Source organism: Melanaphis sacchari, unplaced genomic scaffold (genome assembly GCF_002803265.2).
Source record: "Melanaphis sacchari strain LSU unplaced genomic scaffold, SCAv2.0 Contig2_pilon_pilon, whole genome shotgun sequence".
Classification (NCBI taxonomy): domain Eukaryota; kingdom Metazoa; phylum Arthropoda; class Insecta; order Hemiptera; family Aphididae; genus Melanaphis; species Melanaphis sacchari.
In genome coordinates, this window is record NW_020271173.1 from 3,356,432 (window position 1) to 3,374,548 (window position 18,117).

General features: G+C 28.5%; 2 protein-coding genes across 3 annotated transcripts in view; both read left to right on the plus strand.

The window, feature by feature from the left end:
• The first annotated feature begins 586 nt into the window (after positions 1 to 586).
• On the plus strand, positions 587 to 5,786 carry LOC112595842 (phosphorylase b kinase gamma catalytic chain, skeletal muscle/heart isoform). The gene is made up of 9 exons (XM_025341222.1): positions 587 to 672; positions 750 to 904; positions 975 to 1,259; positions 1,982 to 2,072; positions 4,312 to 4,341; positions 4,427 to 4,533; positions 4,605 to 4,702; positions 5,264 to 5,509; positions 5,578 to 5,786. Exons 1-9 carry the CDS (start codon positions 587 to 589, stop codon positions 5,716 to 5,718), a joined length of 1,239 nt encoding a protein of 412 aa, XP_025197007.1. The 3' UTR covers positions 5,719 to 5,786.
• Positions 5,787 to 11,090: 5,304 nt separating this feature from the next.
• The window catches only part of LOC112595841 (max-binding protein MNT-like), a 29,748-nt gene continuing 22,721 nt past the window's right edge, over positions 11,091 to 18,117 (plus strand). The window contains exon 1 of one of the 2 annotated variants that reach the window (XM_025341220.1): positions 11,091 to 11,853. In XM_025341220.1, coding sequence (XP_025197005.1) covers positions 11,751 to 11,853 — 103 coding nt within the window. In that variant the 5' untranslated portion in view covers positions 11,091 to 11,750. The remainder of the gene's footprint in view (positions 11,854 to 18,117) is intronic. The other variant, XM_025341219.1, reaches the window with a different exon arrangement.

An 18,117-nucleotide genomic window follows, 5' to 3' on the forward strand; every position in this document is an offset into this window, starting at 1 on the left:
AAAAAATTAATTTGAAGACATTATTGATACTTAATTATAGATAAATGATTCTCATTTATTTCAATTTAATTTTTAATTTATGCTAATAAACATATTTAGTTTTTATTTTTTCTATCGTTATATAGTATTCATAGTAAATCATAGATTATATTTTTAAAATGTTATACAACTTATAAATACATAATTATAATGTACGAAATATTAATGTATTAGGTGTACTAGCATATTATACTATATAAATATTTTATTAAAATTTTAACATTTATTTAGTATTTATTTACATCTGTGTATTACACACAAAAAAAAAAAAAACTACATCTGAATATTCTAAATATACCCGATGTCAGGTTATCAATAACTACTTTTCTTATCTCTTTAATTTGATAATTTAACATTTTTATCTCTTTCTTTGATTACATATTTAATCATTCGATGGTATATTTTTATTTATTATATTAAACCTTTGAACTCCCACCAGTTTGTTTGAATTTTATTAATTAGGTCGTCGAATACACTAAGTAAATAATATTCTCTTATTCAGAATAGTAACCTGATCTAGTGTACATCAACTAATTATTTGACAATAATGGACAACAAAGATGACGAACTACCTGACAAAGATGCAGCCAAAGAATTTTATGCCAGATATGAACCCAAAGAAATATTGGGCAGGTGTGTTGTTATTCATTATATTAATGGGATCAACTATTAAACAAATATTATATTACCTTTATAATTTTGTACAATAGAGGTGTTAGCTCAACTGTACGAAGATGTGTAGAAAAAGAGACTGGTATGGAATTTGCAGCAAAAATTATAGACCTCAGTAATGATCCTGAAAATAGAGGAGCTACTTTAGAAGAAATCAATATATTAAGAATGGTTATTGGACATCAATATATTAGTAAGTATTATAGTATTTAAATTAATATAAATTTCTAAATATTTAATGATCTTTTAAAAATTTATTTCAGTACATTTACATGATGTATTCGAGTCGGAGACATTCATATTTTTGGTATTTGAACTTTGCAGAAATGGAGAGTTGTTTGATTACTTAACCAATGTTGTGACATTGTCTGAGAAAAAAACTAGATATATAATGAGACAACTATTTGAAGCTTTGCAACATGTTCATAGACAAGGTGTTGTACATCGAGATATTAAACCTGAAAATATTTTACTTGACGATGCACTGGATATAAAGCTCACTGATTTTGGATTTGCAAGTGTTTTGAAACCTAATCAAACACTTAGAGGTAAATCATTTAAATAGTTTATTACAGTTTAAAATGCCGCACACGAGTGGTTAAACTTTTTAATTGCCATATTAGGATAATATTCAAGCTTAACTATAAAATATAAATGTTTAATATTATAAATTACTGTTAAAAATAGTTTTAATTATATCTATTTGTGTATAATTATTTTAGGTTCTATACTCTTATAATTTTAAAAAATATCTACTACTTACCAAATATTTTTAAGAAATGTTGTGCTTATATGTTACATTATTATACATTTGTTATTTGTTCCATTTTGTTATTTAATTGTTGATATATCAATAATGCTAGGTATATGTTTAGATTCTGAGTAGAGTGATGGGTGTATTTGTTTTATAGTTAATTTTTATTTTATTTCTAATGGATATGGTATTCTATAAATATAAAATTACCTTTTCTGTTACTCATATTCTTGAAAAATTGTGCAATTTAATAATTTAAGTTCAATGAAGTTAATTTTAATTTTTTTTTTTTTTTGTAGTTTCTCTTAATTTGTTATAAAATAATAACAGCAATTTTCAAAACAAATCTGATTAAATATCAATAAGTATGTTTAGAATTGTTATTTTCATGTCATATAGTTAATTGCTAAATTTATATCTCTTCAGAAATTGAATATTCCCATATTATCAATTATTGATTTTTTATCTGTACTTTTTTGTTTTTTTTTTTTGTCATTTATTACACTTTTTTTTTAGATTTATGTGGTACACCAAATTATTTAGCTCCAGAAGTATTAAAAGTAAATATGTTTGATGATGCTGATGGATATGGATTCTCATGTGATCTGTAATTATAAAATAAAAAAACTATAAACTAATTTAATTTTAAAACTATTTTATAATCAGTTTTATATTAAAGTTTTTATTTATGTAACTGTTTGACATATTCAAAGTTCTTATTTTTGGAATCCACCATCTCCTTTTTTTTTATGGATTATTTTAAGTTTATTTTATAAATAAAATGTGTTGTCTGTTTTTTCTAGTGAAATTGGCTCTTGAATAGGCTATAGTTTGGTAATCTTAAACTTGCAATTAACCTTATTTTCATTATTTAAAGCTTTGCTCAGAATCTTTAACGTAGTGGTTTATAGAACTATTTACATATTATTATATAATTACTTACTAATTCCCTATATAAAGATATTGTTTTTATTTTTTTATTTGAAATATTAATTAATATTTTTATGGTATAAAATTGTTATTTTTTAATTCTTTTTTCACACTTGTATTAGCTATGAAGACAAACATATACTAGGCTTAATCCCAAATCTACAGCTAAGCAATTTAACAAAAAAAAAAAAAAAAAAATGGCTATTAATCATAAAATATACTAATGACCTTTGTCACTTTATTATGCCTTACGTGTATGCTTGTGGTACGGCATGTCAATGGATTTATATTCTATTCAAATGAAATTCCACAGGGTAACTAGTGTCTAGTATACTCTTATCCTGAATATAGTAAGGGATAAAAAAATTGAACTACGATAATTATTACAGAAAACATTTAAAAGTATATTGTTAAACTATCTAATGAAAAGTACCTGACTATGATATATATATATAATTTTCTTTTTTTTCTTTTTCTTATATTTTTAAAAATGTTCTGGCTAAAATATTGTTTAGTCAAACAGTTATTGTATATCCATATATGATAACACATATATATATTTAATTCATTTAAAATTTTTCAAGTTTAGTTTTTAATTTTAATAATTTATATCTTATAAGTGAAAATAATAAACATATACATCATTCAATATTTCTATATATTATATTGTCAATATGACTTAAATTTCAATTGAATAAATTAAAATTTGAAGTAATGACTTGCCGATTTTAAAATAATTGAAATGTATATAATTTATGAATATAGATCTTATTTTTTCAACAGTTTATACACTGTATCTTATTTTTTCAACAATTTATACACTGTTTAATAATTAGTATTTTAAAACTAGTTATAGCTTAAAAAAACTATTTACCCTATATAATATGGATTGAAACTATCCTCACTTAACCAAAGCTTTAATTGTGGTAAATAATTTAATTATTTATTTTTCTAAATGGATGATCAATTATGTTACAATAAATTTATGTTCTATTTTTTTAATTAATTTTAGTTTTTCATCTTTTAATCTTTTTTAGAAAAAATAACAATTACTAGCTTATAAAAAAAAATATATATTAGTATAAAAACATAACTTTTTTTTCATTTTTAAGAATATGAACAATATTTATATAACTTTTTAGGAATATCAGTATTATACTTTAATTTTGTTTTAATCTAAAATTCCATAACCTAATAAGCCTATTGGTTATAATTATATTTGCTGAAAACTGATTTACCTTAATTTTATTAGATTTAGTAAACTCGCCGAGTTGTATATTGAGTTAATTTGTTTTATTTTGAGTCTGGTTTACTTAAAATGATTTTTAAATTCATATTTGAAATAAGTAATAGAAATAACTTCCTGAGTACAAAGTGCATGTAAACAAATAACACTATTACAGTCGAATCAGGATTGTGGCAAATTAGTTTGATAATTGTATATGTAAATGTAACAATGTAAATTGATTTAATAGAAGAAAATTGCACTATACAATTTTAGATATTTATACCAGGACTTTGAATTAATGGATACTTGTAAACATATTATAGGTGTTTTTTTTTTTTTATTATTATTTAACTTTGGTAATATTAACCACTAACATAAATCAAACTTTTGGATAATACAATATTAACCAGTTAATGTCAACATAACATTTACATGGGTATGTTTAACAATTTTATAAACTTTTAATTGCATTCAATAATATTAAATATATTGAGTGTATATTAAATAAATATAAAGTACTAATAAATGGGAATTTTGTGTATTTCATATTATGTAATACTTCATACATGTAAAATATTAAAGCTTATTATTAAAGTTAAGTTAACTGTTTAATAATAAACAAAGTACATAAAATTTAAATATTATTGTAATAAATGATATTGTTCATTTTAATTATTTTTATTTTTAGGTGGGCATGTGGTGTAGTGATGTATACACTGTAAGTAATTGTATTAGTTATTTTACATAAATAAATAATATTTCTCATTTAAAAAAAAATTATTATTGATATTACTTCATTACAGATTAATTGGTTGTCCTCCGTTTTGGCACCGTAAACAAATGATTATGTTAAGAAATATAATGGAAGGAAAATACACTTTTAATTCTCCAGAGTGGCAAGATATTTCTGGTAAATAAAAATAAATTATTTAATGAAATAAATAAATAACATTATTAGTGCTTTTATATACATTTTTTTAGAGTCGCCAAAAGATTTAATTAGAAAACTTTTAGTTTTGAACCCGGATGAAAGGTTGACAGTAGATGAAGCACTGGAACATCCATTTTTTAATATTAAAGTAAGTTAATTTCTTTGTCTATTTCAAAGTGAAATAGAAATAATTTTTTGCAAACATTTTGTATGTTATCTCTAACAATTGGTACCAACAAAAAATGATCAATCACATTGTTCGCTATTTACTTATAAAAATATGTACATAAATATTTTTACCTTTATTTAGTTCAAGTCTATTATTTAATAGTTATTATAATTTCATTTAAGTATGTGATTCAATGATTGTCTTATAAAAAAATTTGATTATATTGATTAGATTAACTGATTGCTACTATGACACATCATATGTAAATACTTGCTACAGTTATCTTATTTCTAATCATCTGTTTTACTCATTATTATGAAAAATTGAAAAAATGTTTAATGAATACAAAAAACACATTAATGACCAAACAATTTAAAAGTATAGACAGTCATATTTTATATATAACTATTTCATAAGTAAAAAATATATATTTCTATTGAGGAATTTAATAGAGTACAACATTAATTAATTGACAGTAGATAACATACTACATGTGAGCCTAATTTTCATTAAAAATTATGATTATGACTATTATTTTAGATGTTTGATCAAGATATTGCACCACTAAAAAGAACGCTAAGCCTAAGTTCATCAAAATTCAATGAAATTTCAAAACTGGCTAAACAAATTAAAGTGAGGCCATTTAATGCTCGTAAGAAATTTTTATATGCTATCTTAGTAGTGCGTGTGGTGATTAGGTTATTACAATTATTACCATGTTCAACTGGTACAATTTCTGTGAAATTGGTTAAACAAGATCCTTACAGGCATAAAATTTTGAGAAAAGTAAGTATTAGCTGGTTGTAACTTGTAAGTTACTTAAAAAGTATATTAATAATTTATAAATGTTATAGCTTACTGACGCAATGGCATTTAGAGTTTATGGACATTGGATTAAAAAAGGAGAAGGGCAAAATAGAGCTGCTCTTTTTGAAAATACACATAAGACTGAATTAAAAGTAATTTACATGAGTAATTTATCACCATCATTATAGATACTTAAGTATTGTAATTATTATATTTATGATAGTTAATATAGAGACTGTGTTGTTAAATTATATTTTAAAATAATTAATAAGTTTTATTTAAATGAAAGTCTTCCATTGTGAACTTTTTATTAGTTTTGTTGTATTATGTTAAACATTATACATTTATAATTAAGTACTAGTGATTAATTTTAATATAATTGTTAAAAATTGGTTGAATAATAATAAAATCGTATTTAAACTGTTTTCAAACTAAGTTTTTTTTTTATAAAATTAGCAATAATAAAATTTAAAAAAAAAACAGTTAAATAGTTTTATATTAATTTTTAATTAATATAAAATTCATTACAATTAGGATGTTAGGTTAACATAGCTCATTGTGTAGGTGTACTATAAGTAAACAATTTGAATTTTATTTGAATTTTTTCTTATATTATTTTAGTTATTGGCTTTTTTTAGCTATACTTTTCTTAAATAATAAATACATTTTATTTTAATGCTATTAAATAAATCTAAATCAAAGACAAGTATGTCAGTATAAGCCTTGGATGATTAACAAATAAATATATTTCACATTAACATTACTCTACATTTTTGTACTTTCTCATTTTTTAATTATTTTTTATACAATTTATATCAATTAAAATATAAAACTTTGTTAACATAGATAATATTATTATTGTATTAAAATATGTTAATTTATAAATTGATGCATTGTGTTTTCCATTATTCAGTCCATTGCATTATTGTACAGTGTACATTATTCAATAGTTCCTGCCATTTAAACCATTATCAATTATTCATCATAAAAATTAATAAATAGCTAAAATTATTTAAAAAGCACAAAATTTTAAATCCACTACCTGAATTCATAGTGAACTTAATATTTTACTTTATTTTTTAAGTGTTTCTTACTTGTGTTAATGATGTTTTTGAATTAAGGTATACTAATTTTTAGTAAATGCTATCATTGTCTTGCATTTGACTTGCATAATGAAGAAAATTTTTAATATAGTTTTAAAAATGATAAATACTTAATTTATTTAATAATAAGTTCTCTAAGATTAAATCACCATAATATATTAAAACAAAAATATAGTTAAATTTTGATCTGTTATTAATATTTAACAAAAATTATAAAACAAATTTAATGGTACTAGAAAGTAACACATTTTATTTATTTCAATCTGTTATTTGGTTTTGGTAATTGTATTTTAATAGTTTTTTTTATAAATTTAAACTTTTACTAGGTATATTTAGGTATAATTAATCATATAATTAAATAATTATCAAGAAAAATCAAATATTTTAATACACTTTAACTGTATACAATTACAACAATAAATAGGTAATTCAACTATTTTAAGATGATATTAGCATAAAGTTTATTTTCTTTATCTAACATTATAGAAAAACTACTTTGTATTTGCGTCTTGTTTAAAATTAGGTATAAATAATATTTTTCAATCTATTATAAGTGTTAATTTAGTATCCTTAGTAAATTTTCTCAGTATTCAAGTTACTAAAGAAAAACATCTTATACTAGAAAGTTAATATGTTAATAAATAATGAAAATAAAATATGTATATGCATGCCTTTACTTGGCATGATAGCAGTAGTAGTAAAAAAAACCAAAATTATGTGTCCACGCATATTACTCTATTGTACTGTAAACTTACTCTAAAAAAAATAATTATTCACAGGGTAGCAGTTGCTAAATTTCAGTTTTAAATAGAGAAGACCATAAGTTTTTACCAGTCTAAATAAATAACTTAAAAAAAATCCACCTCGCATACCCTTCCCCATACTCCTATGATGCCATTAATCATAGCCTGTTATGTACACCCAGCAGTTGGCCCTAAGCTACTTTAAAATCTAGGTTGGGCAAATACATAATACTGCCTGACTTCTAAATGATGCTCCTACAGAGTAGCCAACAATAGGTACTAGGTAATTTATTTAATTAATACTTATTTATTTCCTTTTATTACAATTAATTCACATATAAGATAATTTAAAATTTCAACATAGGCTCTAGATGTACTGTTATCATCTAAGTACCTCAGTAATAAATTGTTATTACTTACCTTTAATTTAAGTAATTTGTTAAATTTAAAAATATGAAGAGCAGTAAATTTTTTTAAAGATTCTGTATTTTATTAATTATATAACAAACATTGTTCTGAAATCCTTACCTATTTATTTATTATTTTTCCTAGTATAAAACTATAAAATGCAAATTATACAATTATTATTCTTTTATAATTTTTTATTGGTGATTGGTCAATTAAAATTTTTTGGATTCAAATTATTTAATATTTGTATTTATATATTAAACATCACCTGATCATTGCCCTTTAATTTAAACTTAATTTTTTTAAATTTCACATGAAAATGAATCTAAAACATTTTAAAGTTTTTAATAAAAGTAAACAAAAGAACATAATTTGAGATACCTAGTTGATTTGGTATTTTACAAGTACAATGGTTTATGTGTAGAAAAATTTATTGTATTGCTAAATATGAAATAAACATTCAATCAGATTTTTAATTTTTCAAGATAAATGAATATCTATATTTTATATGGATTAACAAATTATGAAATTACAATTAAAATCAATTTGTAGGTATTTTTAATTACAAGAAAGCATTCAATAGTTGTTAAGATATATATCATAATTTAGTAATAGTAATTAATGTATTCAATCACATTAGTTAATTATAACTACATTATGGTATTTAGTTATTATATTGTTATGAATTAATGATGTAAATGAGTATGTCACATGTTGTTATGTAAATTATTTACCAAATTAAAAAAATAAAAACAAAGAACCAATTTATTTTAAATTGAAGTATTGTTTGTATTTTACTCTTATGATAAGTGATAGAAAGTAATTTCAATACCTACTTAGTACTTGGCTACTCATATAAAATAAATTTAAAATATTCAAAAGTCGTATAGTATTGGACAAAGTGTTTTTTAATAACATTAATGACATAAAAAAATAAACAGTTTTAAGAAAAATGTTGATAGTTTAAAGTTTCTTATTATGTTTATTATTACCTACTTCATCTTTAGAAAAATTTGTTTTATTAATTTATGGCCCCAAATACCTAATTTTATTTTTCAAACAATTTTATAAATACATGGAAATAAATTAAGTAATATTCATACATTTATTATTATCCGTATTTTGTCCTTGTAGTTTTCAAATTGTTTCAGTAGGTACCTAGTTATTAATTATTACTATTGTTTATTTGTACTTCGTCCCAATTTAAGTATTAAAGATATTATATTGGTTCCTAATGCTCCTATACTATGTTCAGAATAATAACCAAGTACCAACTCGCAACTCTTATAGACCACGGTAGTTGAATTGAAATGTTTTTGAAATACAATGAACTATGAAGGTCCTCAAAATCACTCACTGTGAGAAACTATAGTGGTTGTGATTGTTGAGAAGTGAGACGAGTTTTTGTTTGCTGAGAAAAAAATTTCAACCAGTCAACAAGTACCTACCTATTAATGTATTGTGTAGACACATTTAAGAGGTTGGATTGACGTTTCAGTAGCTAGCTGTTCGACTCATGTAATATATTTTTTAAATTTTAGTTCACACCGGAATGGCGATACGATACCAATAATTAAACTATCAATCTATAATAATACGTATGTTGACGTGGCCACCACTGAAACGATTTCCAGTTGACAATAAATTTTAAAATTTTGACCGCCACGTGACAAATTTTATTTCTAATAACAGGTATATAGGAATAATTTAAAACCTATACGTATGTATTACATTTAAATATCATCTAAATATAGATAATCGAAATCCCCCTCCCACACACACACACACACACACACATACACCACCACTCGTCAAATTATCACTGCGTTCCCTTGACCCAATTGCCGGTCGACGACGTACAATTTGATATTTTATTTATTTTTTATTTTAGCATACTTATTCCCCTGCCCCCCCCCCACCAACTCCCCGAAATTCGAGTCTCGCGCTCACATGCTCGCGCACGGGGCACAACTCGACCAGGTTTCGCGTAACGTTCCACTTTCCATCCCTTCGTCGACAGTAATTTACATTATACCATCTATATAGGTATTGCCGCTGTACTATTGCTATTATTATTATTAGTCATTACAATATAGTTAACACTCGGCAGTTACAGTATGCAACGAAAACACTGCGATACCACTACTATAATACTATTAAGTATTAAGTATTAACCAAATACGTACGCGCAATAATATTATTATTATTGCGCGGCGCGCGCACGCATTACATTATAATATCCTATTATGTTGTAGTTGTACCTATTGCGCTCGACGCTCTCGGTCGAACTCGGTAGTCGGTACAGTAAAATCGAAACGTTGCCAGTTCAACTATGACCGCGTTCGTTTCTGCAGAAAAAAAATTGAGAATTGGTACTTGGTAGGTTGGACTCGGCGAGCCGACTCGTACCGAGTTGGTACAGTGACGGCCGTAGAACGCGGCGGCCGCCGTGTACGTAATAGTATTATTACTATTATAGTATTATGTGGCATCGGGTAACGACGTCGAAGGGAGATCGCCATTTTATTTCCGATCTATTGTAACTGCGGTGCGTACGGCACGATCCGTCCGACGGCATTATTTCGTATTCGTATTAGTTACCAGCTATTACGACTAACTAAAAACGGACGGGCGCGAGCGATAGAGAGGGAAAAACGATTGTGAGACAATTATTTCGATTTGACTCGTACGACGACTGTAATAATATTATACGCGTAAAATCGTTACAGCGATATTATAACGTATAATATTATCATATCGTTATAATGTCGTCATCTAGTACTCGTGCGGCTCGCGTTGGCGACGTTTACACCGCCGCCGCGACGTACGACGATGATCCCGCATGCCGTTATAATAATAACAATAATAATAATAATATTATTATCATTACTAATATTGTAGTAGGTATACGACGTGTAGGTACCATAATAATATTTTATATGATATTATTATTATTTATTACACGGCCGGGATGGACAACGTGCGCGCGCGTAAAAAATCCACGCAACACGCACACAAGCGCGCGCGCGGCAAATTACACACAAAAGTGAAACGAGTGTTGTCCGCCGGCTTTTGCCGCTCGCTAGCCTCTCTCACCGTCTGGGTCGTGCGCGTGTGTGTACGGCGCGTTGCCCGCCGCCGCCGTCGTCGCCACGCCGTACCGTCACCGTCGCGATCGTCGTCGTAATAATCGTACGCACACGACTCGATACGGCCGCCGCCGGACGCCACGCCCACCCGGTGGACTTGTACGCGCCGGATTGGACGGCGGCCCGGACACGTGAGCAACTGCCAGCGTGCAGCGCCCGGGCCCCGCCGCCGATCATTTCGACTCGCGAAAATCCTACGCGCACCACGTAGCCCGTCGCGCACCCGGCACCGCACAGCCAGTAGCCTCAGCGGCACAGCGACGACCGACCTGTGGGCACGTCATTAGCGGTTATTATTTTTATTATTTTTCGTTTTGGTTTTCGCTGTCACGCGCTGGTCGTTTATTTTCGTTATTGTTATTGTTGTTGTTATTATTATTATTATTATTATTATTGTTGTTGTTGTTTATGTTATTTTAAAAATTTGCGATTTTAAAGTAATTTTAATATTTCGTCCGGGTGTACTGCAAACGACGTCAACGTGTGTGCACCGCCGCCGCCGCTTGTCGTTCACGAATCTGCTAACGTGTTCTTACACCTGGAATAAATTTCGCTCGATCGTACTCGTCGCGCGACACGAGTAGGAAAAATTTTAAAAGCCCATCGTCGTCCGCGTGACGTTTTCGACCGGTCTCCCGCGTCGCCAGCGGTTCGCGCGAGTCATATCCAAAGACATGAAGCGACCGCGACGATCGTGACTCAGCACGGCAGGGCGTCTCGCGATTGTGTAAATGGTGTTTGCGTCCAGGGTACTGTGATATGTTTGCGGTTGACACGTGGACGACGACGTCGGAGGAGGTGGCTTGCCCGGGCCAGCATGAGCATGAGATGCGGGCTACAGACACTGCTTGAGGCTGCCCGATTCGTCGAGTTACAGGAAGAATTCGAAAAACAACAGTTGGTCACCTTACACGCAGCCGGTAATGATTTTACGACACATTATTACTATAAACATAATTTTTAATGTAATGAAATCGTGTCATTTGCGACGTGACAACCGCTTACCTACGAGTGGAGGGAAAATTATTTTTCTCGTTTTTCCCGGTCACGCAAAATTTGTATATTTTTTTTTTTTTCACATCCGACCACCACCTCCTCTCCGCAGCGGCGTTACTCTCGTACGCTCACCGCCGTGTATTGTACGTGTAGAAACGGTTCACGAGCACGACCAAAGTCTATGGAAGGGGGAGGGGGGTGATGCGTATTTGGTGCCGGTTGGAGGGTTGGCCGGGCGCGGAGGTGTGTAGTCCGTGGGTCCCCTGGGGTGGAGGGGGACAACGAAGATTCCGTGAACGGATAGAGAGCGGGCGTGGCAGGGCGCACTGTATTTGTGGAATGACCTTCGTTGTCCTCTCTCTCACAACGTGCGACGCGGTACGGTGGTCGCTGTTGCCGCCGCCGTCACCGTCACCGTCACCGTCGTTGTTTGTAGTCGTCACTCGTCATAGCTATGGTGGCCGCAGTTGCCAGAGCGTGGATTCTTGTGAGCCGGCTCGAAGACGCACACCAGTCCAGTGTCGCGAAGGTCACGTGCTGCGGGAAAACTCGCCCTCTCCCTCGCCGGCCCACCAACTGTAATATAACGCGTGCATGTGCGCGTGTGCGTGTAAACATTTGCCACATGGCTCTCCCACTCTTCTGCCACGCCGTCTGTCCGTCACTCGCCCCTCGCTTAGCGGCTTTCCTCTTCCCATCGAAAAAGAAATTTTTTTTTTTATTATTAATTTCAATTATTACTTATAATAATATCGCGTGCATATCGGAACATTATAATGTCATGTTTTTTAGCCGTGGTGTTGGCCATCCTGTTGGTAGCACACGGTCGACCACGTGGAGTTTGCTGCCTGGCAGTGTCCGTCGTCAATGCGATTTTATTATTATTATTATTATTATTATTATTATACCACGGGGCCTCTCTGCGTCCACCACCCACCTCCTACAATGTTCGTTTTGGACGTGCGTGTACGTTGTGAATGTTGTGATACGAGATCGATTCGAAATGGAACCGTTCACGACGCTTGTGTTTTAGGTTTTATGCTTTTATTTCTCCTCAGAAATAAGTCTGTGTGTGTGTGTGTGTGTATGTATGTATTATACGTAGGTTGGCGCCTTCCTACTCACCTAACAAATCAAACACTCCACCGCTGGAAACTAGATTTAATAATATTACGTATAGACAATAGACGCGTAATTGGTGCGGATTTCTACGCGTTACCGACTAATCAGGTCAATTTAGGCTTTTGTAACTAGAATAACATATTGTATTGGACGTCTCTCGCTCATATTTCTCTTTCTCTCAACGAACGCGATTATTATATTATTTTAATAATATACGTTTACGATTTGGCAAAGATGAAAGGGCAAACTCTAGTTCCCGCAACACCAACTAATTAGTGATTGGTTCCTAATTTTCCAGCAAGCAATCTCGGCTTGGTTGGCGAACCTGGGTTTCCCTAACTTGCGTTTCCCCCCTTTACAATATTCGTGCGTGGGGGGCCGATGACGATGTTCTGACGACTGTGACCAATCTCGTTGTCTCTTCTGCAATTCACTATACCGTTTACCGGTTAAACGTTATTTTTCTGGTTCCTCTTGGTTATTCGCTGGTAACGCCGTGAATACCGATGATCGGTCATAATGGAATCGCGAAAAAACGCCGTACTCGTATTGCCGGAATCGTCCTAGAAAGGTCTAAAGCTCTCGGTCATGCTCTAATCGTCCTATTTGGATTACCAAACGTCAATCCCAATTATATACGATGATGTTGATATATGACGTTGATGTGAACACATGAGATTAGTATATTATTATATTGCTGTGATGAACAATAGTTATAGTGTATTATTCCATGTGATGTATTAATAATAATTATTGTATAAAATACCATAAATTATCACTTATCATTATCTGATAATCAACGCATACTCGCGTTATTCTTAAAATATATCTACAAAAGTTTGTATTGTTATAATAACAATAAGAAGGTCAAGACGAATATTACTACTCAAATTTCTATTGATATTAATAAATTGTAACTCTTTTGGCGTTATGCATATTATTATTATTAAGTATAAACAGTATAATCGTTCATAAATTATGTATTAGGTAAAAAAAAACGTACAGAGCAGCGAGCACAACAAAAGTAGACTTTATATTTATTTCTGAGTATGTTTGCTTTTTTCGATTTTATCCTTATGTTTGCAACTTATAAATAGTTATTAATGTATTTCTATAAACGAAACAAAGTAGGTAGTATTAAACTACAGTACAAAAGTTCGTTACATACTATTTTTATTAATATTGTCTTAAGTTTTTTTATTTAGTCTATTTTATTGATACGTTAAAAGTTATATAATGTTATTTGATCGTTGTCTCATTAGGAGATGAGATACTGAAGTATAAACACCATTGTATTAATGTGTTATTGATTGAATTACGTTTTTTTTCTTTCGTGTTAAAAAGTATTTATTTGCTCAAATATTATAACTTGTAAGGTTCTTACTAGTACAGTTTATTTTTAAATTAAAAGAAAATATCATATCAAGAGTTAACACTGTATATAGATTGCTAGCTTATTCTAATTAAATTATTCAAATTAAATTATTTTTCCGTTTATTTAGATTTTGTTTAATGTTAAGAATTTATTTTAACTACATTTTTTTTCATCACTTACTTTCGAGGAATAGAATCATTCAAAGATTTTATTTACGTAATATATTTTTAGTTTTTACTTTTAACTTATTTTGGTAATAATTCATTGTCGTTTGTCAAAAATATGTTAGATATTGTTAAATTACAATTTTTTTAAAAATATAACTTAATTAGTTGTATGATTTTCAACAATGACATCTTTTTTAGTAGAACTGAAAGTTTAAATCACCTACATAATACAATCACTAACTAGTGGTATTATTATTATTCATTTTGATAAAAAATTGTGGATTTAAACATTAAAATTTGACATTAATACTAATTTGCAAGGATACAATTATTAGGTAGTTATAGCTTATAAATGTAACTTAAAATGTATAGGTAATTATAAAATATTGAAAATAAGTATCTATGGATAGACATAAATGCATTATGCCGCTATAAATAATTTAAATGTCATGTATCGTGGTATTCTTACAGACAACCGTTTAACCGCTTCCGGCATTTATAGTTACAAGAATGATAAATGCTAAGGGCGTAGGATCCATTATTTATTAGTAAGACAAAGACAGAGTGATAGATGAGAGTAAAGATAATAAATATTTTACTGATAATATTTTTGTTTAATTTTTTTTTATGTTCATAAAGTTATAATGTTGTTTAAAATTTTCATAATTGTTTAGTAGATATCAGGACTTAATATTTTAATGTGAAGTAGGTCTAGTGATCTTTGACATTAATCATCTGAATGATCGTGAAAATGAATAAAGTAATTAAGTTTTTCAAACAATTAACATTAGATGAACTTCAAATTGTTTTTATTATTAATACTATTATAAATAATAATACATTAATATTATATAATCAATTATTAATTTAGTATTTATAAATATATTTAACGAAAGTAAATAAATGTCTATTCATGGAGCTATTGTGAATTTTACAGATTAATAATTTACTGTTATGATATAAACATTAATTTAATTACAATATGTATCTTTTTCTTTGTTCTATAAAAATTGCGCGATGATCTAGTAAGCGCTCATTATGATTAGTAGAAAATTATTTATTTATTATAATTTATAACAAATAATGAAGATATGTAATTTAATTTTTCTAATATTTGGATAATTATTCATATAGTAAAATGTCAAATTAATCTATTTATGTGTCTATTTAAGCAAGATTTGTATTCCTAGATTAAATTACATTTAAAACTTAAATATTTTATTCTTTTAAAGTCGATAGACAATTTTACTTTAATGCATCATTTATTTAAATGGGTGCTATTCATTGGGCCTAAAATATTGAGTTGTACCTACGACATATATGATGTGTGTGTGTATATATTATATATTATACAGTATACACTAAGTCTTTTGTATTTACTACTAAATTTTACGACATCATTAAAAAACATAAAAGAGTTATTTAACTATATTTAATTGTAATTATACACCATTAATTATTTTATTTTAGTAAGTTTTATTTTTCAGTATAAAATTTACTACGTTTTTGATTTAATAAAAACCAATTTATCAAGTTTATAGATTTATTTATATTTTACATTAATACATTTGAAGTTTATTAGAGTTATAATTTCATGTTTTATTATCATAATATATGTATTATTGTGTATTAATAAATAAAATATTCTTAGATGTACGCAACACAAATCCTGTATTACTGAGTATACGAGTATATTATTTTTGATGGATACAACATATTATACATAAATACTTAATATAGTATAAGTACTAATTATTTCTTAAGCCATGCCTAATAAGACAATAATTAATATATAATTTAAAGTTTTGTTTTATAGTATTACAAAAAAGATCTATATAATTGAACTTTGGCCTATTATGAATAATTTTACAATTTCAAGTTTCTAATATAGGTATATATTTATATTTATTAAGTACTATTGAATTAAGTTATAACTATTGAAATAACTTAAAATTTTTCAGGCTTCTTAATAATTATTAATTTTAATTTTTAAGTATATGATAAAAAATTAATATATTTTATATTCTAAGGTAAATTGTTTCATTGACTTGTTATACGGTAAATTGGAAATCTGACTTTTAAAATAATTTGTGCTTTTTATTATGAAAGTTATCGGTATTTATATTTTGTATAGTCACTGCAATATTATATTTTATTATGCACAATGATATGAATTTATATTGGAGAGTGATTGCGTTTTTATCTGCAAGTATATTTGAAATACTATACCTCTGGTCCCTACTGTGAAAAGGCAGTCTTTGAAAAACAGTTAATCAATAACAAAACACTAAATCAAATAAAAATAATTTGAATTAATAAATAAATTTTGTAATGCCACACATGGTGGATTTAAATTTCAGTCCGTGTGGAAATCATTACATATTCGTGACTCTAGTTTTTCGTAATTTTTCAAAAACCGTATTCTGTACTTTAGTGCGAGCAATAGCGCTGTCGTCTCTATGGTGTTGAAATATACAGTACAATTTTATTATGTGCGTTTTTCTCGTCGATAAAAACTACTACTGTGCACCGGAGAAATGACTAATGCCGCCGCCCTCAAGATTGACGTCACGACGACGTTGGCCGACATTTATTTCAATAACGATGAAATTTTTTCCCATCACAAAATGCAGGTGTTTATCAAGATACGGCATACCAATACACTCGTTCGATTTATTGCTTAAACTTAAAAGCACTAACATTTGAATGCATTGAATTTTAAATGCACCAACTAAACCATGGAGTTTAAAAACAAATTTATTCTATTTTTTAGAATCATGTGTTGTTACATCTGAAATTAGAGTATATTTATTTTAAATTTAGGTACATTTTAAAGAATTAATAAGGTTTTTTTACTTTTCACATTTACATTAAGAAAATAATTATAAAATAAATAATAATATTAAATACGAAATTTAGACCAATTATGACACAAGACCTCAAATCAGTGCATATTATTAATTTACAAAGTTCTTAATCACGTTACCTTCTATTGAATATTTGCATATATTATAAAATATATGGTCATTTTTTAGTTTAAAATTTTCAATTGTGCACTAAAAATTCTCCAGATCAAAATATGTACTGTTAAGTTTGTTATTCCATTCATAAGACTGTGAAACCAATTTACAGTTGAATTATCAATTTATCTGATTAATCCCCATCACAAAATAAAAAAAAACTACTAATGCAACAAAATTTAAGCCCTATGTATTAATATTTTGTTTTTTTCGTGTTGACCGTCTTGTTATGAATTCATGTTTATTTTTATTCTTCTTTACAATGCCATTCATTAGGGAAAACAATGGCAAAGAAGAGAAAAAATCAGTTTCTCATTAAACCGTCGAAACTGAGTGTTTTTTTTTTTTAAATAATTTTTAATACCTACCTTTAGATATCGTATAGAAAGCTAATGAACGGTCGGGACGAGGTGTTTGGGTCGAAAGAGACATCGTTGTCGTCGCCGTGACTCGGTGGGAGACGGGAGTGCTGGTCGGACGGCGGCGGCGACGGTAAAGCTACGG

Coding starts and splice junctions, on each gene's coding strand:
- LOC112595842 (XM_025341222.1), top strand. CDS start 587: ATGGACAACAAAGATGACGAACTACCTGACAAAGATGCAGCCAAAGAA. Junction 673..749: donor CCCAAAGAAATATTGGGCAG/GTGTGTTGTTAT, acceptor TTTGTACAATAG/AGGTGTTAGCTCAACTGTAC. Junction 2,073..4,311: donor TATGGATTCTCATGTGATCT/GTAATTATAAAA, acceptor TTTTATTTTTAG/GTGGGCATGTGGTGTAGTGA.